This window comes from Anomalospiza imberbis, chromosome 14, assembly GCF_031753505.1.
Source record: "Anomalospiza imberbis isolate Cuckoo-Finch-1a 21T00152 chromosome 14, ASM3175350v1, whole genome shotgun sequence".
Taxonomy (NCBI): domain Eukaryota; kingdom Metazoa; phylum Chordata; class Aves; order Passeriformes; family Viduidae; genus Anomalospiza; species Anomalospiza imberbis.
In genome coordinates, this window is record NC_089694.1 from 5,425,889 (window position 1) to 5,447,355 (window position 21,467).

Genomic DNA, 21,467 nt, shown 5'->3' on the forward strand with positions numbered 1-21,467 from the left:
CCGCCCGTCCCGAAGGCAGCGCCGCAACGGCCGCCGTTCAAACCGGGCCGCGCGCCGCCGCGGCCAATCACCGAGAGGGACGTCAGGAGGGTCTGCGCCTCAGCCAATCGAGAAGCCGTGCGTCACCGAACGGCGGGGCGGCAGCCAATCGCAGAACGGTGCGTCACGCGGGGGCGGGGTCAAACGAGGGTGGGGGTGGTACGGCGCGAGGGGCGGGGCGAAGGGTGGGGCGGAACCAATCGCGTGCGGGTGCGTCAGGCAGGGGGCGGGGCGAGGGGCGGGCCTCGGCCAATCGCGGCCCGGGCGCGGTGGAGCGGCAGCATGGAAGGCCGGGTGCCCTACGACGACTTCCCGGTGGTTTTCCTGCCGCCCTACGAGAGCCCGCCCGCCTGGGTGCCGCCGCACGAGGTCAGCCCGGGACGGGGGGAGCGGGGGCACGGCCCGGGGGCGGCGGCGGCCGCGGGGCCCCGCCGGGCGGGGGAGCCCGGCCCGGCCCCGGCTGAGCCGCCGCGCGTCCCCCGCAGCGCGTGTATCACCCCGACTACAACAACGAGCTCACGCAGTTCCTGCCCCGCACCATCGTGCTCAAGAAGCCGCCCGGGGCGCAGGTGAGGCTGCCTGGCGCGGTGTCGCGTTCCCGGAGCGCTTCGTGGCAGGAAAGGCGCTGGGATCGCGATATTCCCGAGTGGCAGCGACCTGGCACAGGCATCGGCCGTGACAGGCGTGCGGCGGGCAGGGTGGCAGATGCCAGGGCGGTGGGCGAGGGGAGGGGTTGTTCCCGATGTGGTATCTGGGGATGTGGAGCTGCTGGAGGATGGGAGCGGGTCCCTTCAGGTGTTCCCGGTGGCAGGAATCAGGAGAGAGGGCCTGGCGCTGCTGCCTGGCTGAGCACCGCAGCACCCACGCCTTGGATCCGTCCGGGAGCAGAGCAGGGAGGAGGGTCCTGGGCCACTGCAAGGGTCCTGGACCCGGAGAAGAGTCCTGGGGAATGGAAGGAGAACTGGGCCAAGGGAAGGGTCCCGGTGTCTGCATTTCCCTGCTGGCTTTTCCCACAGCTGGGCTTCAACATCCGAGGAGGAAAAGCCTCGCAGTTGGGAATCTTCATCTCCAAGGTGTGTCCGTCCTTGTGCCGTTCCCGCCCGGATCCTGCCTGTGCCGGTGGGAGCAGCTGAGCCCGCGGGGTGGGCAGGGAGGCTCTGGCTGCCTCAGAACATCCTGCACCACTCCCTGGCCTCCTCCCAGCCCCTGGGATTGCTCCCCGGGGCGGCGTGAGAGGGGAGCTGTGGGAGATCCCCTGCTGCCATCCCTGCTCTCCCTTCCCAGGTGATTCCCGACTCGGATGCTCACAGGGCCGGGCTGCAGGAGGGGGACCAGGTGCTCTCAGTGAACGATGTGGATTTCCAGGACATTGAGCACAGCAAGGTGAGTGCTGGGATGGGAAATCCACCTCCTTGCAGCCTCTCAGGCCAGCACAGAAGCCGTGGAATGCTCTTTCCTCGTTTTCCAGGCCGTGGAGATCCTGAAGACGGCGCGGGAGATCACGATGCGCGTTCGGTACTTCCCCTACAGTAAGTGCCCAGTCCTGGGATGCTCCTTGGAAGCAAACTGCCATAAATCCCTGCCCATTCCACCCGAGTTTAGCATCCCAAGGTCACTGACTGTTGATTTGGGATCAGGCACCACATCAGGATAATGAGGCCTGTCTTCATCTGCCCATGTAGGAGAACTCAGAGAGCAGGAAGGTGGGATGGTTGGGAATGGAAAAGGTAATTTCAAGCTCATGAATTTCAGCTAGTTATCCTTGAATAACATAGCAACGAGGTCTGGCACAAGTGCCAGTGGTGGATATCCCTCCCTAAGGATGTTTGAATTATGAGTGAAGGGAAAGACTGGGTTAACTCCCAGTTTCTGCTTCTGCATCTATAAAGTTCCAAGATTTAAGGGATAAAAAAGGGAGAAGTCAAGCCAAACAAGGATTCTTTATAGAATGGAAAGTGGCCATTAAGAAGAAAAAAAAAAAAGAGTAGGGGAAGAGGGGGTTTCAAACAAATAATTTAAAACAAAGCATTTTGTTCTAAATGCCCTAAAATCACTTGAAATGACTGCTGGGGGTGCACTTTGAAAGCCAGAGGGTCTCAAACACTGCCTCCACTTGGGAGTGTTTGTTTTCCTGAACATTTTGGGTGATTGCCCCTGGCCATCCTCTCCTTGTCCCTCCCTCCCAGATTACCAGCGGCAGAAGGAACGGACGGTTCACTAACAGGGAGCTTCCTCCTGCCAAAACCTCTCCACTCCTTTTTCCCAACATCTGAGATGACTCCTCGCGTTTCAGCTTTCACTGGAGGCACCACTGGCCTGCACAGGAGCAGCTCCTACCCACGTGGGGAGATGCCAAGGGGCTCATTTGGCTGGAAGAAGGATGGGGATTGAGGCTGTGCTCCTGGGAATGGGTGTTGGGAAAAGCTGGTGTGAGGTGGGTCCTGGGGGCAGCTGCTCCAGCAGAATCCAGATTTTAGCAAGACTTTAATTAAGTGAGTTCTGGGCTGGTTCTGGATGCCTTGATCCTGGATCCCTGGTTGTTGAGCTTTCCTGAGCAGAGCACAGGCATTGTTCCACTCTCTTGTGCCATGGAATTCTTTCATTCTCCTCTGTCCCAGCTCTGCTCTGCATTGCTGGGTTTGCTGGCGACTCCAGGAGTAAAATCCAGCCCCAGTTTGTGCACAGCTCTAGCTGTTTGTGCCTCTTTGCTGATAAAACCTCCACAATGTAGGACTGGGATGTTTGGAAATGTTAATTACCAAGGAAATTATCAGCAAATCCAGGGGCAAATGCCTGGTGGGATAACGTAATGGCTTCAGGACAGCCCTGGCTCTCACCTTCTCTTCCTTGTGGTGTTTTCCACTTTTTCTGTAAAAGCAATCAATAAATCAAGTACAGCAGCCTGACTTCAGCTTCTTCCCACTCAGGAAGTCTGTGTGGAGGTTGGGATGTACCCACCATGAGCACCATTCCAAGGAAATGCTGGGACAAGGCTCAGCTCCAGTCACCCTTGCAGCCTGCAGGAGAAAATTTGGGATCTGCAGCTGTTTCAGGGGCTTTTCCCACTGACTCTGCTGGAAATCAGCCCCTGATTAACCTGGAGTGTGTTCCAGCACTGCCAGGAAGGAGCAAGGCAGGATTGTGGCTGTGGTGGCACCAGCTCAACTCCAGGAGCAGGGCAGGACACTGAGCCAGGCTGGGGACAAGGAAAAGATGCTGGAAAAGAGATTTTTATTCTGAATTAAAAATTAGCTTTTCCACAGGGGAATGAAGGTCCTGGGAGCCCCTGCAACACTGAGAAAGGGAAGGAGACCTCTTGTATCACCTGTCTGGTTTGCCAGGATCGCTCTGTTCCATAGGGAAGGAGGAGCTGCATACACAATTTCAAGGTTGAATTTGTCCCTCCTGCTTCAGAGCATTCCCTGGCAGGAGCTCCAGGAAGGTCGCCCCTGCCTCGGGCAGCTCCTCCCAGGGAATGACTCAGGTGTTTTCCTGCTGACCTGGCTGACAGGAAGGAGTGGATTCTTTCCCAAGGCACATTCATGTTTTGGGGATGTCAATTAGCAAAGCATTAAGACCACCAGAATCCATTTCATCCTCCAGAACTCGAGCAGTTACTGATTGCTGGTGGGAAAACAACACCTCCAGCAACACTGGATTTTTTTAGTGCCTGACAAAACGGAGCTGAGAGGCACAAATTTATAGAATCATGGAATGGTTTGGGTGGGAAGGATCATCCAGTGCCACCCCCTGTCATGGGCAGGGACACCTCCCACTAGCCCAGGTTGCTGCAAGCCCCATCCAACCTGGGTTGGACACTTGCAGGGAGGAAGGGAGCACTGCCAGGGGTTCAGGCTGCAGGGAAGCAGCACTGGCAGAGTCCTGCAGGTCCTTCTGGAGCAGCAGGATCAGTCCCAGGTGTGTTGCAGGGCAGGGCTCACCTGAGGGCTCCAGGAGCCGTGTGCTCCTGGCTCCATTCAGAGTCACATTTGGATCCACAGGATCTCTGTAGGATCATTCTTCCCAGGCTTTGGTAACCTCCCCCAGGGCTGAGATCATTCAAGCATGTCCAGCCCTAAGCCTCAGTGAGGCAATTCCACCCACAAGCCACTTGTCCTTCCAACACCTAGACATCACTTTCAGCTCATTGACTAGTCAATTTCTTGGATTAAGTCTCATTTTTTGCTGTTTGGGCTTGAAAGATCAAATATCAAAAAAGAGACTTCCTGAGAACATTGTCACATATTCCACATTTTACAACAATGTCAGTAAAGTCCTTTCTCCTCCTCCATCCTTCCTCCCTCTTTCTCCCCCTCTGTCCTTCCTTCTGCTTCATTCTTCCTCCCTCCTCTGTCCTTCCTTCTCTATTCCTCTACCTCTGTCCTTCTTCCTCCCATCCTTCTTTCCTCCTCTATCCCTTCATGCTGCCTGCTCCATCCTTCCTCCGTTCCTCCTCCTCCACTCCTCCTCCATCCCTGCTCAGGACAGGAATGTCACACCTCGGAGCAAACCCCTCTTACTGCCCAGCCGGGTGTGGCAGCAGGAGAGCGCAGTGTTGGTGAAATAACTTTATTTATTTAGTGATACACTGTGGCTGTGTCACACAGTCCTTACTCAGAGTTACAGTCACACTTACTCGCTACAGCTACAAGACAGCAGGGCCGGACACACGGCAGGAACACATCCAGAAAAACAGTGGGAAGGGAACTATTGGATTCCACTAATTACCCCCCGCCCCTAATTGGGGTCTCCCCCCTCCCGCCCCGGTCCGTGACTCGAACAACACGAAGGGACAGCAGAGCTGCCTGAGGAGGGACAGCAACACCTGTTCTACAGACACGGACACCGACACCAGCAATTCCCACAAGGGGCTATGTACAGGGAATGGGATCAGCTTCCCGAGGGGCAGGGACGGGGACTCACATCCCAGCTTCCTCCTGCGGCCAGCTCGCCCCAGGGGAAGGGACTCTGGGCACCTCAGGGAGCTGCTGCCAGCCCAGGGCTGCCACATCCCAGCCCAGGGCTGTCCCTTCCCCTCCTCAGGTGCACACACAGTGTCAGGGACCGAGGGACACCCTGCCAAGGGAGGGGAGGGAGTGCCACTGACCCCCCCACCGTGGTCACACTGTGGCCACTGTCCTACCACAGCACCCTCCGTGTCACACAGGCCACGTGGGGAAAGGACAGCGGAATTCTCCTTTCTGCCAACTGACAAACCAACTTTTTGTGGTTGGGAATCTCTGAAAAGCTCACTGAATTAATTCAAAACCAGGGCCTGGGGGAAAGGAGGCAGTTCCCAGCCTCCAAGGTTGGGGAGTGACACCAGAATTCCCTTCAGCAGCGTCCAGTCCTCCACCCACTGTGACAGGAATTCCCTGCCACTGCTCCCCTCAGCTTTGGCAAAGGTTAAAACTCCCCCAGGAGTGAAACTCCCCTGCTGGTCCCACCCCAGAGCTCTGCTCCAAGGCCAGAGGCAATGGGAATGATTCCATCAAGCAGCAACCTGGCAATGGGAGTGGAATGTTGCCCTTCCCTCTGCTGTGGCTCTCCTGCTCTGCATGAAGCAGCTCCCGTGACAAAGAACAGGAGAATAGAGATCAGGGAAGGAGCCTGAGGAGCATCCATGACTCCCAGGGCAGGCATTGCCCCTGCAGTGATGGATTCCAGGTCACGGTTTGCTTCCAGAATCCCTGAGGATCTCTCCCCACCCAGCCTCAGGCTGCAAAGCCTCTGTGTCCTCATCCTCCCCCACGTCTGCAGCCAACACTCACCAACATCCTCTGGATGGGAAGAGATTCCAGCCGAGGGGAGCAGGCTCTGGGATGTCCCTGCCACACAAATGGGAGCAACAAGGCCAAAGCTCTCAGAGTCTGGGGCTTTCCAGGGCCTGTGTGACTTGAGGGGAAAAACTGGGAACTGGTGAGCAAGAGTTAGCCAGGATCATCCCACGGAAAGGAGAAACCAGGGAGCTCATGGGGTGTGTGCCCTGCGGGAAGCAAAGCCTGGGAACCTGCAGAGTCCAAAAAGGCAAGTCCAAGTGACTGGTTTAAGTTTAAGGAGCAGCCTTTTTCCAGAGGAAGTGGGGATGCAGGACAGGGGGCTGGAGAAGGCAGGGGGAGGATGCAAGGCAGGAGGGAAGGCAGAAAGCCCACCCCCCAAAGCTTCATTTTTGTCTTCCCTAACTCGGCAGCTTTTCCATGGCATTCACAAGATACATCTGAGCAGGGAGGCTCCAGGTGGGAACAGGGGGAGAAAGGGAGGAAAGAGAGGGAGAGAGAGAGAAAGTGTGAAGGGCACCGTGGTGCCAAAGTGCAACAACATAAAAAAATAAACTCAAAAGACAGGACACTCATTCTGCACTCAGGGCTCAAACCATGCAGTGAGAGGGGCGGCCGGGGCTGCTCCCCACCAGTACACAGGGATTCACTCGCTTGGGAATGGTTTTCCAGCCCCAGAGGGGTGGCAATGAGCAGGATGTTCTCCGGGAGCCCGGCCGGGCGGGGGTGCTGCTGGCAGGGGCTGTTAGCAGGAGCACCCGCTCTCCGTGACTGGCTGCTCGGGGGGCTTCTCTAGTTTGATGTCAATCACTGCAGGGACTGTCAAGGAATCATCTAGGACAGGATTTGGAAGGGTTGTTTGGGGTCTCTCCATGGCCTGCCTGCACAGGGTAACTGCAAAGGCAGGCACGTGGTGAGACCTTTCAGAGGATGGACAAAAAGAGTAACAAACTCTGGTGTTTTCAAAGCTGTGGAAATTCCAGCCTCAGTTTGAGTGGAGAAGCAAAACTTGTGCTGGCCATTGGTTGTGTACATTTATACCTGACCCACAAAGAGGGTCACACAATCCCAGGGTGGCTTGGGTTGGAGGGGACCTTAAAGATCACTCAGTGCCATGGGCAGGGACACCTTCCACTAGTCCAGGGTGCTCCAAACCCCATCCAACCTGGCCTTGGACACTTCCAGGGATCCAGGGGCAGCCACAGCTTCTCTGGGCACCCTGTGCCAGGGCCTTCCCCCGCTCACAGGGAAGGATTCCTTCCCAATATCCCATCTAACCCTGCCCTCTGGCAGTGGGAAGCCATTCCCCCTTGTCCTGTCACTCCAAGCCCTCGCAAATATTCCCTTTCCATTTTTCTTTTTGGCTTCTTCAGGTCCTGAAGGCCCGAATTAGGTCACCCCAAAGCTTCTTTTCTCCAGCCTGAATAATCCCAGTTGTTCCAACCTTTCCTCATGGCAGAGCTGCTCCATCCTTCTGCTCACACTCCAACAGCTCTGTGCCCTGCTTCAGCCACATCCCTGCAAACCCCAGCAAGCCCCATCCCCACAATGTGCCAAAGAAAGCCAGTAAGCCCAATTTAACACCAGATAATTGCCCAATTCCATGGCAAAACAAGGATACTGTCTTCTTTGCTCTTCTCTGGTGTGCTGTCCATCCCAGGTAAGGCAGCAGCCACACGGCGGAAAAGCTGGAAAGCAGCAAGAGAGAAGCTCAAGACTTGTCAGAAACAAGTTCCTGTTAAAAACATTGTTTTACAGCATGACTCTGAGTCTGAGTTGTACTCCTTAAGTGGGTACTTTAGCAGGCAGAGCAGTGATCAAAAATGCCATGAGAATTTTATGTAGGAAATTTAACAGGTTTTAGAGAACTCATATTAAAGAACTTATTCAATGCCTACAAAAAAAAAAAAGTGTTATTCTACCTGTTCCTGCTTAAAGAGAACATGGAATTAATTAGTGGCATTCTTCCAGGGATTCATGGAACTCCCTCCTGCACTTACTAAACATCATTTACCATGTTCAGCCTCTGCTTGTGCACATAGGGTGCACATTTGGGGATTTCTGATCACTCAGCTGGCACTGAATATTCCTCTGTGGAACAACAGAGCTCTTAGAGCCCAGCCCTTCAGATCAGTCCTGCTGCCAAAGAGCCATTCCTCAGCAGAACTGCTGGGTCCAGGGAGCTGCACTTACACTGGGAAGGGCTATGATATCCCCAGAAAACCTGGAAAATGGGTTTGCATCATTCCTCAGTCAATGTTTGGAGCTCGCCCTGCTGCCCTCACACAGTGCAGACACTGCCAGGCTGCTGAACTCTGCTGCACCAAACCCCAGAGCAATCCCTGCTGCTGCTGATTCCCCTCCCAGCAGCTCCTCAGCCACCCCTCAAAGGGTGTTCCTTGCAAAACCAAGGTCCCAGTGAGGTGCTGGGGTTTGCAGCCTTCAGATCCCAGCTCTCCTCACGAACACCCGCTGGGCAGAGAAGGCAACACGAGTCAAAATCAACCACTGAAGTGGGTTCAATCCAAAACAGCCACGAAAACTGAGCCCAAAGCCTCCCAACCCCACTGTGAGGCTGTACCAAGCTGCTGGTGTGCAGCAAATTCCTGAGGATGTTTCCCAATTTCCTCCAGAGCTCACAGCTTCTCATTCCAAGCTCTGTCATATCCAGAACAATCCCTGAACCAGTGGAGAGGGGAATCACAAGCAAAGGGCATAAGCAGAAATCTGAGAAATTCTGCTTACAATGAAAATGTAATGGTTATTTTGCTGTTTGTTTGATCAAACACTGGCACTTGGACAGTCCCTATCCTTTGAGAGGTTCCAAACTCAGCTGGAGTCAGCTCTGGACAGCCTGCTCTGAGCAGGAGGGTTGGAATGGGTGATTTCCAGAGAACCCTTCCAACCTCAATTCCCCTAAAATATTTCAAGATTCTCTGGCTGGCAAACAGAAGGAAGAACTTCTACTCCAGTGCATCAGCAGAAACAATTCTCCCCACTGATGTCAGCAGTGATTTCAGCAAACAGTGCATTGACTGTGAACCAAACCAAACCAAATTCCAGCTGACTGGCTGCACAAAACAATGATTTTCCCCCTTTCCCATCCCTCAGCACATTCTGGAGTGAGTCCTCCTTTGTTTCAAGGTTTAGCTTTGACAGGGAATCACTGACTCAACAGGAAAGGAGCTTGCACTACACAAACCAAGAAACATCTCAGGGGCTGGCAGTAAACATGAGGAAATTGCTGCAGGATCACAAATCCACCCTGGAGCAGAGCCAGAGCAGCGAGGGGAGATTCCTGGCTGAGAACACAGCCTGCATGTACCTGTTTCACATTGTAGCCAGTCTTTGCACTGGTCTCAATGAACATCACATTCAGCTCTTTGGCTCTCTGTTCCCCTTCCTCTGTGGTGATTTGCCTGCACAAAGGTGGAAAAGAGACACAAGGAACACAAGGAAGAGTTAGAGATGGCTGGCAGTGAGTTGCTGCTCCCCCTCCAAGAGGTTGCAGCCCACCTCAGGACCCTGGAGGCTTCAGCACCCCCAGGTCTTTCAGCTGGGAGTGAAAACATCTCAGGAAAGCTCCCCAGGGAACACCTGGAGTTGTGGCAGGTGAGCAGGATGAAGCCCGTGCAGAACATCTGAGCGTCATCCACAGCATTCCAGGCAAGGAAAAATCCCCAAATCGAGACAGGGAGCTTCCCAAATCTGACAGAGGGAATGTTGTGAGGTGACACAAAGACTCCAGAAAGGCTCCAGCAGCAGGGACAGTGCAGCAGCTTGGGGACAAGCACCTGGAATTGCCCCTCTGTGTCTCATTAAGTCCTGCTTTAGCACTGCTTTCAACACACAGCACATTCAGCTCCTGGGCTTTTCCCTCAGCCTCCTCTACAGAAACCTGTCTCCAGTAATGAGAACAAATCACAGAGCAGAAAAACCAAACCAAAGCTTAAGAGTCCAAAAATAAGAGAAAGAAAACTGCAGGGAGAAAGAAAAAAACAACAAAAAACCCAGCCACCAACTGAAGCAACATTGAGTGGAATTAAAAACTTACCAGGCTGCACTGAACAGGAACAGGGCTATTTTTAGTGCTGCTTTTTGGCCTCAGAACTTGCCTCATCCCTGGTTTTTATCAGAGGATGAATGGCTTCCCTGTATTCTGCCTCAAAATAAAAATGTCACCTTTGTGACACCAAAGGTGGCTTTGTCCCGCCTTTACAGGCCCAGAATTTCAGCCTCACACAAGCCCAAGTTCCTTTGAAAAGAAAGGCAAGGCAGCTCCTGTTACCCGGATATTCCCTTCCCCAACATTCCAAATTCCAGCCCACACCAGGACTACTGTCACATTCAGCTCCCAAAATAAGAATGTCCAGTGCTGCATGAACTTCAGCTGTAGCTGCTTCAAACAATTTTCTGGTATTTTTAATTCTTGCAGCAGTGCCGGGCCAGCTGTTGTCCACCATCAGGAAATACTCCAAGGCTGAAATGATCCCACTGGCCTTTCTAGTTTCATGTGAAACTGGTTTTTGAGAGGAATTAGAAATGCCAGGTTGTTCTGTCAGGGAGCTGCAGTTATTCCCAGGTGCCAGAAGGGAATGGGAGAGGCTCAGTGGTCAAAATCCAGAGCTGGCTCAGAGAAAACATCTTGGATTTTGCTTTTGTGAACGATTTCAGGGTCATATAATGAGTTCATCACACATGGAATTCTTAAGCAAAATGAACTCTACATGTTTTTATTATATTCCTGAAGCTCTGAGCATCAAGTTTGAGGAATATTTCCAAAGTGCAAGGCATGGGACACCTCAAAAAGCTTCTCAGTGAAGTGGGAAAAGCCAAATGGAATTATCCCTGTTTTTCCTGCTGAGCATGAAAACTAAAAACCTGCAGGGCAAACAGCCAGGGATGTTGGGGATGCTGGGACACAAAACCACCAGAATCACAGGAGAAAATCCACATGACAACACATCCTGAAGGAATGTGTAACTGCAGGAGTGAGCAAAGCAGGGGTTAGAATTAAAAATGTGGGACACTGGAACAATGGAACACTCAGATCACTCTGCCCGTCATCCCAAGAAACAGAGTGAACTGATACTCAAATAAAAGCCAAGATTTTGCTGAGAAAACATTAATTTCATCTATAAATTGTTCTCCTTCGATCAGGAAAATCTTGTTAACAGCCAAAGGACAAGGATTTGATATTTTAAGGCTTTATTTTACTGTGAGATCCAGGTGTTTCCTAGCTCTGAGGTGATTTTCTGTGCATCAGATCAAAATCCCCCTGTGGTTTCAAGCCCTCACACATCCCCTGAGAGCCAAAGCCCACATCTGTGGGATGTGTGAGGATGTCTCAGTAGGAAGAGCTGGAACTGCCTGGTTCACTCCATCTTCTCTTTGCCAACTGCTTCTAGCACCACCCATTAAAATAAAAACTTTCCCTTATCTACACTCCTGATACCCTCCTAAGGAACAAAAATCTCTGAAAATATTCACCAAAATCATTGTTAAATCAACAATCCAGAGAAGGATTTGAAATAAGAACACAAAGTAACGCCTGTGCCCTTCTAAGAGCTCATTACATTGGTTATTTTGGGTCTTGTGCTGTAGAATTAAGAGTTTAAAAGCAAAATGGAACCTCCCAAAACATTAATCTGTGTCATTTTAGGAGTCTTAATTAAATTCTTGGGTCTCTCTTTGGGGGAAGTTTGGGTTTTGCTGATTTGGTTTCCTTTCACACATCCACAAGCTCAGTGTGTGTTATGTATGACATGAAATTTATACTCAGAGAAATTCCTACTTTTAGATCAGTCCTACAAAACTTTGTGCTGCTTCTTAATGAGGAGAAACCGTGCCATGAACTTTCAGCTGCATGTGCAGAGAGAGTGAGGGAAATTAGTGGAAAACAGTGAAAATCAGCTGATTTCTTTGCTTTCAGGGGCAGCTTTTAGCCTTTGCCTCAGTGTGAAAAGTAAAATCAGACAAAATACGCTACTGAGATAATGGTGCAGAGCCACTTGAGCAATTTTTAAGGTGGGTTTGTTTTAAATTATTTGTTGGAGAGCAAAAGGAATAACTTGTGCTGAAACCAGAAATGAGAATTTCCCGACAGGCAAACGATGTTGTGTTTAAAACTAAGCCTTGTTTTAAGCCCAGACTGGCCCCAGGCCCTGGTGGCTCTGGGCAGGGCAGCAGGGCCCAGTTTCCCTCGTTACCTCTTGTCTGCCAGGTCGGTTTTGTTCCCCACCAACATGATGATGACATCGCTGCCTCGCTCTGTCCTGACGTCATCGATCCACTTGGAGGTTTGCTGGAAAGAATTCAAGTCTGCAGGGAAGAACGAAATAGCAAAGCTGAGGATAAAACTCCTTTATGGCAGGGAAAATGCTTCACTTGTACTCAGGAGCTTCTCCCAGCTGTTGCCCTGATTATTAAGTGTTAAGTTTTCTTTTATAGTTCTTTTGAAAGTGTTAAAGTTCTTTTAAAAGTTCTCTATGCCTTCTGATGTTTACATATTACTACTGGAGGTCTCACGCACTGTTCATGTAAATAATGATTGTTTTACATTCTTCTTTGTGGGAGGAGAGAATTGATGGACTGTTGGTTTGACCAGTGTGGTTGGAGAGGTGGCAATTTCTTCCTTCAATCCACGGTCACTTTCGGAATTCTATATATTGCAAGATCAGAAATAAAATTGACTCTTTTCCTCTTTTGAACTTACCAAGCTTCTGTGTACTCATTTTGTGTCCAATAGTGACACCCAACCTCCCCACCCCACATCAATTATTTCCTGTCCAGAAAGACAAGGAAGGGGTGAAAACATTTCTGATTTTAAAGTTGTTTTTGCAGAACTTGTGGTTGTAACTTCTCAGTTCTGCTCGTGTGGGGTGTTTCTGCCAAGGACACAGCAGAGCACCCCTGCCCTGTGCTGCCACCTGACGCTGTTGAGCCAGGGAACTGGCGAAATTACTCGTATGATTTCAGAAGGCAAAAAGAGAGTTTATTCAAAACACATCTCTGTTTTATAGAGAGCATCGTGAACATTAATTCCACTGGTCTTAAAGTAAAAGCATTTCACCTGATTGGTACACTGGACTTAGGTCAGTGTGGTAGAACATATCTATAAACAATGTGAACGGAAAGCAAGATAACAGATTGTTTACATTCCTCTCAGGCTTTTTCCTAGGCTTAGCCTGGCAGAAATCTTTCTCTTTTTCTCTCTGACTGAACTGAGAATATCCAAGCCACCAGGCCCCACTCACTTGTGATGTCATAGACCACGACGGCAATGGTGGAGTCACGGATGTAGCTGGGGATGAGGCTGCGGAACCGCTCCTGCCCCGCCGTGTCCCAGAGCTGCAGCCGGACCTGCTGGGGCCAGCCCGGCCCACAGGGAGAGGAGAGAGAGCAGGAAAACCCTTTAGGGAAAAGGCCACTTCCACACCCAACTGCAGCAGCTGAAGCGACCTTGTCATCTGGCCCCAAATCCAACCCCAGCAGAGCTGTTTCCTGGATCTGTTTGTAAAGTGCTAAAATTCCCTCCTTTGCTTGCCCAGAGATCCTGCTACTCCCAAACATCTCTAGGATTTGGCTCCCACATCAGTGCTGGGGATAGCCAACAGTACAGCACTGATCTCCCAGGATTATGGATGGGATCTCCACAGGACTCACAGCCTGGAGTATCTCTGATCAAAGCTTTTGGGGAAATTCCCCCAGGACAGACAAAAGGCAGGAAAACAGCATCCACCCTCCAGCATGGAGCATCCATGTGATGGCAGTGGGGATTTTCATGGGATATTGAAGAAATGATAAACTGAAATTCCAGCAGAAATGAAAGCAAGTGTTACACACTGCAGGGTTCAGGTGGTGCAAAGGCCATTGGGTTCTACCTTCCAGAGCAGCACAGGATTCACAAAAATGCTGGGCCAGGAAGAGTCTGACCCCAAACACAAACTGTTATTATTATATATTATTATATAGGACAGCTCCAAGGTCTGGGACCTGTCTGGCTGAACCAGCACTGCTCAAAAACTCCCCAAACAAAAAGCTTTCCACACTGGGAGTGGCTCCTTTTCCTTTGCCCTACAGACCCTAAAAAAACAGGATTGCTCCTCATTCCCAACAGTTTTATGGAGGCACCCACTGGTTCCCAGTTTACAGCCCCAAATAATCCCAGCAGGGAGGCAGAGCACTGGTTAATGAACCAGCTCATCAAGGAAAAGCAGCTTCTTCAGGACCAATCACTGCTTGTTTAGAAGAGGAAGAGAAGCTGATAGAGCACAGGCCTGCAGTCAGAGTCAAAACAACATCTTATCTCCATCAGGGAATGTCGAGCTGATGCCCTGGGGCTTAAGGAAGATTAGGGTTTATAGTTAAAGCAATTAGCTCCTGCTTCATTTTGACGGCAGACTTGATTACAGGAGCAGAAGTCAGGGCCCTTCTCTATGCCAGGAAACTCAAGGTGACAAAGTGGGACCACCTGGGCAGTGTCACAGCAGAGCTGGAAGATCAGACAGCCCCTGGACTTCCCAAACTTCCACACCCTCCCTGGACAGTGCTGTTACACTGGATTATTCCCCATGAACATTCACCCAGGTGCTGACTGAACCATCCCAAGCCTTCAGACTCACAGGCAAAAGGCAATTGGAGGAAGCACCACAGAGCTGGTCCACATAATTTGTTAAATGTATTAAATTAGTTTAACTGTAATTTGTAACTGTAGTTTAATCTGTAATTTGTGCAGGGTAAAGTTATTTGAGGGAAGACCTCCAGTGAGCAGGTACCACACAGACACCCCTGAAGTGACCCAGGTTTGCTGCATTTCTACAAGTCCAGGTCTGTGTGCACCCATTTTAGAAGGGAAAATAAAAATAACCACTGTGGGATACCAGGAATGAGCCCAGCCCTCCTCAGGAACAACCTTCAGGAGGGGCCTGAGCTGAGAATGGACTCCCCTCATGGATCTCTCCACCTGCATTTTGGGATGTCCAGCACATCAACAATAGCTAAGCAATTTCATTGCGCCCCCAGAAGTACCTGAGCATGTCCCTTCTGCAACACAAGAAAACTTTAAGCCTCTCAGTCACTAAGAACAGTGAAAAAATGAAATTATCTGCAAAGATCAGCCTGTTACTGAAGAATTATGAGATCAGCTGCCACTTCTTCTGACGTGGCTGGGAACTGTTAAGAACAGCCTGGACTGGCAAAATGTTTCCAGCTGCCTGGATAAACAGCATTCTGTAGCTGCACAGTGGGAAAAATGATGCCAAGCTGTGAATCCTGCCCCCCTGCCTCAGCCAGGAGAGTCCCCAGCACAGGCCAACACCTGCACATCTCTGTGCTCCTCAAACAGGCCAGTCTGACATCATTTGCACCAAACCAGGAATTCCCCAGGACTTCTCTGGCAGAAATACCAGGAAATTATTTGCCCTGAATAGTGAGGATAAATCACAGCCTATTATTTGTTAAGCACTTCAGCCTAGCAGAGCAAAACAAACACCTAACTCTAAACTTGTCTGTAACAGAATAAAGCTGGGCCAGAGCTTTTCCACCTGTGCTGTAAATCCTGATACTGGAGATTAACAAAACGCCCACCAGATCAAGTGGTATCAATAACAAGAAGTTACAATGAAATAATTATCTTCATAACTTCCTATCTTGTATTAAAACATTCATGTCAAGAGTTACAGAGAATTTCCCTCTAAGCTTGTTTGCTCTTTAGAAATTGTGAAATATTTAGAAATCTTTCAAAAGCTCTCTCATGAGTCTCCAGGTCTCTTTTCCAAAAAAATGTGAATTATGAATCCTCCTAAGTCACTCCACAGCTTCTGTTTAAAAGCATCTTATTTTGTTTTACCTACTTTGACAACATTCCTTTGCTTTGGCACCTGAAGCTGTTACTTGCATAACCTCTCTCCTTACCCAGAAATGAAAAAGAAAAATAATTTTGAAGTTAAAAAAATAAAATAAAAACCAAAACAGAAAATCAGTAAAGCTTTCCAAAGGCTACCAACAACCAGCACAGACACAGGAATTCCCAATCCCTGCCAACAGCCACAAGTGGCTGATGGGCTATTTTAGCTCTTTTTGAGTACCACCACCACTTCCAGAGTAAAGATATGTGTTAAAAGCAAGGTCCCTGCAGAGCCTGGGCTCGATACCTACTTGTGATGTCAAAGACAATGAGAGCCACAGCAGAGTCACGGATGGAGCTGGGAATGAGGAACCTCTCCTGGCCGGCTGTGTCCCACAGCTGCAGCCTGATCTGGGAAATGGAAAAGTGTAGGGCAAGGGGAAGGGGAACAGCAGGAAAATGGAGAACAAAACCAAAACTCAAGTGAAATCAAAATAAATAAATAAAAATAAGTTGCAAAGCAAAACTAAGGCAACAAAAGGAAAATTCAAATGAACAGAAATGTGAAAAGAGGCAGTGATACTTCCCGAGGTCTGGGAACATCCCTCCCTCCACACACCTGGGAATGCCTCACACATTCCAACACCAGAAACTGGGAGAGCCCTAAACCCCTTCCCGTGGCACCAGCTAACAAGGGAAATGCACAGCCAGGCCTCGGGGATCCTGCCAGAACAGCCACACAAGCAGCTGGCCAGATGTGGGACTCCTGACCCTCAGGACCACCTCAGCCCAGCCCGGACGATCCCACTGGAAAACCAGAGGTGGTGGAAGCTCCAACAGCAACCACCCTCCAGGCTGGCTTCTCCTGCACTGCAATCCAACAAGGCTGGGAAGATATGGACACACAGAGAAGGAGGAACTGCTCGGTCTGTCAGGAATGAGGGGAACTGCTAAATGGATGTGGCTCCTGACAGCCAGGACTGAGGATGGGGCTTCTGGTGGCTCCAGCTCACTTAATGCCACACATCCCCATGCTGGGAATGTCACACAGCTGCCCTTCCTGGGAGATGGTTTTAAAGAACCAAATTCCACATGTATTTCATGGAATCTCAGAATGGTTTGGGGGGGATGGGATCTTAAAGCTCATCTCATTCCACCCCTGCCATGGCAGGGACACCTTTCACTATCCCAGCTTGCTCCAAGCCCTGTCCAACCCGGCCTTGGACCCTTCCAGGGATGAGGATCCCTTCTGCTGGCTTTTGCTGTAAGGCCATATCAAATCCACCAAAGCACACATCCCAGCTGGAGCTCAGTATTCCTCACTTCCAGCCCAGAAATCAAAGCCTACTGCAAAATCCAGCATTAACCACATCTGAGAAACTATTCCAGTGTCTGAATTTTCTCAACTTGTTTGCTTGTATTGTCCCTCCTCTTATCTACACTCCACACCTCTGTTATCTGAACAGGCTTTATAGGCTCTGTGGACCATTTACATAACCAGGAAAGCTCACAGCATTCCAGCACTGGGAGGAAAATGGGATTTTCTGGATAGCAGGGCGGCAGGTAAATGACATCCTGACTTACACAACCATGAGAAACCCACACCACCATAACAGCACACAGGCATCCACAGGTGTCAAGCAGCATTCCCAGGATCTTTGCCTTAAACAAAGGTTAAGGAAGGGCTTTTTTAAGAGGGAATCCTTGGTAAAAAAGCAGAGAAACTCTCAGAAAACTCAGCATATACACTGAAAAGAGACTTCTTTGGAAGCAGCAGGCCCTAAGATCCACACAGCAGTGTTCCCTGCTCCCCACAGCTCTGTCACATTCCTCACACAGCAGTAAAACAGGAAAAAGGCAAACACTGGCAAAACATGAGCAAACCCACAAATGCTGGGAGGAAATCCAGGAGATGGGAATGAGAGGTCTCTGTGCAAACAGGAATCTCATGCAGGCTAAATCCCAAATTGCTTTATTGCAGTAGGTCAGAGCTGTGTTGCCACAAGAACTTCCTAGTGAGGTCTAATCATGAAGGACTTCAAGACTTGGAACACCAACTCCTTGGCTTTTTATTGGCTTCAGAAGCTGCACTGCATGAGCCACGTGGGTCCTTTCCAGCTCAGAAAATTCTGTGGTACCTGAGGTCTGCTCAGCCCTTTTCATCCTGACAATACCAGAGGCAGAGCTGCAAATTCAGGGAGCAAACTGCACCTAAAGCAGGTCCACACAAGAGGCAGCACATTCCCTGGGATGTGGCCATTATCCAGCCCCAGATTTCCATGGAAGCCTTTGACTTCCTGATAGAGGTATCAGATCTTGTACCAGTGATGGGATTCAACCAAGGCTGGTTCTCTGGAGGCTGCTGGGGGATTCCAGCAGCTGCTGGAGGAAGGGCCAGGGGAAAGAGCCCTCCCAGCCCTGCCCCACTCACCGTGCGGTCCTCCAGGTACATTGTTTTGGACAGGAAATCAATTCCAATGGTTGCCTGGAAAGAGGAGAAGCATTATGAGCTGTGACTTGCCTTCCAGCACCCCCTTTCTGTACAAACTCTCAGAAATGTTCCCAAACTTGTTATGAAGCTGGTGAAGATTTGCCTTCAATTACCTTCAACTGAGGTGATAACAACAAAGTGATCTGGGGATCTGCACCAGCTGCATTTTACAGCATTCCTCAACACTTCTCAGCTCCACAAGAACCTCTGAGTCTGGATTTTAACCTCAGACATTCCTGTACCTCCACACAGATCGTATCTGAGGTGGCAGCTCCTTCTGGCCTGCCCCAATTCAGTCTGGTAAGAATTATCTTGTTAGAAATACCCAAAAGGTAGAACAAACGAGATCTATAAAATATGGACAGCTGAAAGCTAAAAAGCCATGTTTATCCAGGCCTTTCCACTTCAGAATGGGCTTCCCTTCCAGTGACATTCAGCAGCTTCATTTCCCAGGAAGGTCTGCATTCACTCCCATTCCCATTGCTACAGCAATGCCAGCACAAAGGCATTTAAAATAATGCACTAAGTCAGGTGCACTCCCAGGCACTTCAATCAAGGAGCTGTCCCAGCTCATCAAAACCCCAGCAAAGAGGAGAGAGCTCCTGATGTACCAGATTTGAGTGTTTTAGGCAGATTATCCCCACTCTCAACACTCACAGCTGAATGTGTACCACTGGATAATTGGAAAAGAGCAACACAGTCAGTTTTGGGAGGGAGAATTTATTTCTGGGAGGTCGATTTTCCAACCAGGCCATGGTTATAACAACTACAACAAGCAATAAATAAATCTATCAGAGCACCTTACAAGAGTCAGGAAAAGAAAGGAAGCACAGGAGAAGAAATAACACAGGAAGCACAAGAGGATCCAGTTCCAGTGAGTGACTTGTCCTCTACTTCAAATCACCCCAATCTAACCCAGTAACTCTTCTAGGCTGAATTAAAAGATAAAGCCCTAATCTCACCTGCTTTACAGAGATCTGCTATTCCTATGAAATACTTCTGAGTGCCTTTGATGCAATTAATTCTTCCCCAAACCTTCAGGCCCCTTACACATCATCTTCTTTTCATCTGCAGCCTCTTTATCCCCACCCCCCTCTTTGCCTGCCAAGACTTCCCTGGCTTTTCCTATCTTTAGTCCTTTAGTCAAAAAATAGTAATAAAAAAATTGAGAGACAGAATATACCAAGCTGACTTCTGGCAGATCCATCTACACACTCCAGACTCAACTATTCCGACCGAAATGGAAGCTCTAAAGATAACAGACTAAGAATGTCAGAAGATGTTGGGTTTTTATTCATCCTCCATTTCCTGAGGCTCCCATATCCAGCACCAGAAATCCTGACCATAAAACAATGTTCTCCCCAATTTCCTCAAGGCTTCTCACAGGATTTATCTCACATCCAAAGGGGATCTAAACCTTGCTCCCTTTCTGGACACTGCACTTGCTGACATCACACTGGATGCTTTGATTTACCATTTCACAGCACACTGTAACCTCTTAACTGATCTTGAACTGACATCTCATGGAGAAATGGGCTCCCAGGCATCAATTTGAACAGCAGGGCATAGAGTCATTAATATAAATATATTTTTTATAAAAGCAAATAAATACTATCACATACCTGGTAAGTATTGTCAAAACTGTCATACATAAACCTGGTGATCAGGGAGGTCTTCCCAACTACAAGAGAAGAGAAAAATTACTTTCAAGCAGCAGTGGAAAAAAAAAATCAGCACTGCTTTGGGAGTGGCACTAATCTGACAGCAGCTGCCAATCTCAGGCCATTCCAGCTACACCTTCCTGGGAAACAGCCAGCTGGAAATTTCAGTCCCAAAATGACAGAGGCAGATCAATCTCTGCAGGTCCAAACTTAATCATGGAGATAACCTGGCCCTCAGATCAGGTGTGTTGATAACAAAGAACCAGCAGTTTGCTTTGGGCAAGCAATAAATCTGCTTTGTTACCCTGTTCTGCTCCTTATGTAATCCCCAAGTCTGGGACATAAACATCAAAACAAAGCAGGTGATATCCCAGATGCTGTTCTGCTGCCTCTGGCTGCGTGGAAAAGCAATATTCCACACTCCCATCCTTCCTTCGTAACAAGATTTTAGATACACAGCAAACTCTGGTGCTTTGTTTCAAAACTTTAAATTTGCATCTCCAAATATCATCACGAGACGAAGTGCAGAACTGAAAAGAAGTGAAAAACAAAGATAAAGCTCCAATTCTGGCTCAGGAAGCTGGAGGAAGCTGAGAAAAATTCAAAGGACATGGATAGAAGACAAAAGAGGAATAAATTGCCTAAACAGGTTATGAAATTAGGAACACTGGAGAGGGTTAAAAACATATTAGCCAAATGTCTATCAGCAGCAATGTCAATCCTCCATTGGAAAGGCTGGGAAATTAGAAAACTTCTGGAAATCCCTCCAAGACCTCTAGTTCCAGGCTCGAGGAGAAGGTGAGGAGTAACAACCCCACGATGGTTTAGGTCGGAAGGGACCTTAAAGCTCATCCAGTTCCACCACTGTGGCGGGCAGGGCCACCTTCCATCGTCCAGGTGGCTCCAAGCCGTGTCCAACGGGCCTTGGACACTCCCAGCGAGAAAACACCAGGATTCCAAGGAAAACACACAACTCATCCACCTACTCCCAGGGAAGGGGCACAAAAGGGAGGCCACCTGAGGCACAACAAAACCCCCGCGGCTGCGAGGGAGGGAGGCCGCGGCCAGGGGGGCAGCGCAGCCGCCGGGAGCCCCCGCAGCTCCGGGGCCGCCTCCCCTCACGGGCTGCGGGCACACTGCGGGCCCGGGAGGGCGGAACGGAGCCCCGGCCGCCGGGAAAGGCCGGGAAGGGAGCCCCGGGCCCCGGCAGCCCCGCCCGCGGAGGCCTCAGGCCGGGCCGCCCCTCCCCGAACCGCGTCCGCCAGCCCGGGCACGGCGCGGCCTCGGCCCCGGGCGCTGCCCCCGCCCCGCCGGCCCCTCCCGGTTCCGCCCGGGCCCGGCCCGGCGCTCACCGCTCTGCTCGCCCAGGAACACGAGCTTGAACTTCCTGAGCGGGTTCCCGAAGTCGCCGCCGCTGCCGGGCGCGGACATGGCGGCGCGGGGGGGCCGAGCGGGAGCCGTGATGGGGACAAGGAGACAGCGCCGAGCGCCCCGGTACCACCGCCCCGCGCGTCACCTCCGCCGCGTCACCGCCGGCCCGCCCCGCGGGGAGGCGCGTCGCCGCGGCCGCGGCAGGAGGGACGCGGCCGCGGCACCGGCGAGGGCCGGGCTGCCGGGGAGGGCGGTTGCTATGGCGACGAGAGGGGGTTGCC

General features: G+C 50.6%; 2 protein-coding genes and 1 long non-coding RNA gene across 6 annotated transcripts; 2 read left to right on the plus strand and 1 right to left on the minus strand.

Annotated features, from left to right (window-relative positions):
* Positions 1-291: 291 nt before the first annotated feature.
* On the plus strand, positions 292-2,945 carry PDZD11 (PDZ domain containing 11). 2 transcript variants are annotated; one of them, XM_068204660.1, is made up of 6 exons: positions 292-408; positions 525-608; positions 1,056-1,112; positions 1,324-1,422; positions 1,508-1,568; positions 2,226-2,945. In XM_068204660.1, exons 1-6 carry the CDS (start codon positions 322-324, stop codon positions 2,258-2,260), a joined length of 423 nt encoding a protein of 140 aa, XP_068060761.1. In that variant the 5' UTR covers positions 292-321; the 3' UTR covers positions 2,261-2,945. The 2 variants fall into 2 exon arrangements, with proteins under 2 accessions (XP_068060761.1, XP_068060762.1); XM_068204661.1 differs by lacking the exon at positions 1,056-1,112.
* A 2,628-nt stretch (positions 2,946-5,573) lies between these two features.
* Positions 5,574-21,370, minus strand: RAB41 (RAB41, member RAS oncogene family). 3 transcript variants are annotated; one of them, XM_068204658.1, is made up of 9 exons: positions 21,168-21,339; positions 19,777-19,835; positions 18,095-18,148; positions 15,975-16,074; positions 13,073-13,178; positions 12,026-12,137; positions 9,142-9,235; positions 7,438-7,504; positions 5,574-6,626 (listed from the first exon to the last, which is right to left on the minus strand). In XM_068204658.1, exons 2-9 carry the CDS (start codon positions 19,800-19,802, stop codon positions 6,562-6,564), a joined length of 624 nt encoding a protein of 207 aa, XP_068060759.1. In that variant the 5' UTR covers positions 19,803-19,835; positions 21,168-21,339; the 3' UTR covers positions 5,574-6,561. The 3 variants fall into 3 exon arrangements, with proteins under 3 accessions (XP_068060759.1, XP_068060758.1, XP_068060760.1); XM_068204657.1 differs by lacking the exon at positions 15,975-16,074 and having other exon boundaries at positions 21,168-21,364; XM_068204659.1 differs by lacking the exons at positions 5,574-6,626; positions 7,438-7,504; positions 15,975-16,074 and adding an exon at positions 7,747-7,907 and having other exon boundaries at positions 21,168-21,370.
* On the plus strand, positions 14,320-16,729 carry LOC137482387 (uncharacterized). Its single transcript, XR_011004032.1, has 2 exons — positions 14,320-14,405; positions 14,554-16,729. It is a non-coding gene; the product is annotated as an uncharacterized lncRNA (long non-coding RNA).
* Positions 21,371-21,467: the final 97 nt, after the last annotated feature.

Bases quoted from the DNA above. Each gene is read 5' to 3' on its own strand.
- RAB41 (XM_068204657.1), bottom strand. From the start codon at position 21,246: ATGTCCGCGCCCGGCAGCGGCGGCGACTTCGGGAACCCGCTCAGGAAG. The intron at 13,179-18,094 runs GTGAGTGGGGCA...TGGCCCCAGCAG, and splicing joins TGTACCTGGAGGACCGCACG to GTCCGGCTGCAGCTCTGGGA. The intron at 7,505-9,141 runs GTACATGCAGGC...GCTGCTTTCCAG, and splicing joins CTGGCTACAATGTGAAACAG to CTTTTCCGCCGTGTGGCTGC.
- PDZD11 (XM_068204660.1), top strand. From the start codon at position 322: ATGGAAGGCCGGGTGCCCTACGACGACTTCCCGGTGGTTTTCCTGCCG. The intron at 1,113-1,323 runs GTGTGTCCGTCC...CTCCCTTCCCAG, and splicing joins TGGGAATCTTCATCTCCAAG to GTGATTCCCGACTCGGATGC. The intron at 1,569-2,225 runs GTAAGTGCCCAG...CCTCCCTCCCAG, and splicing joins CGTTCGGTACTTCCCCTACA to ATTACCAGCGGCAGAAGGAA.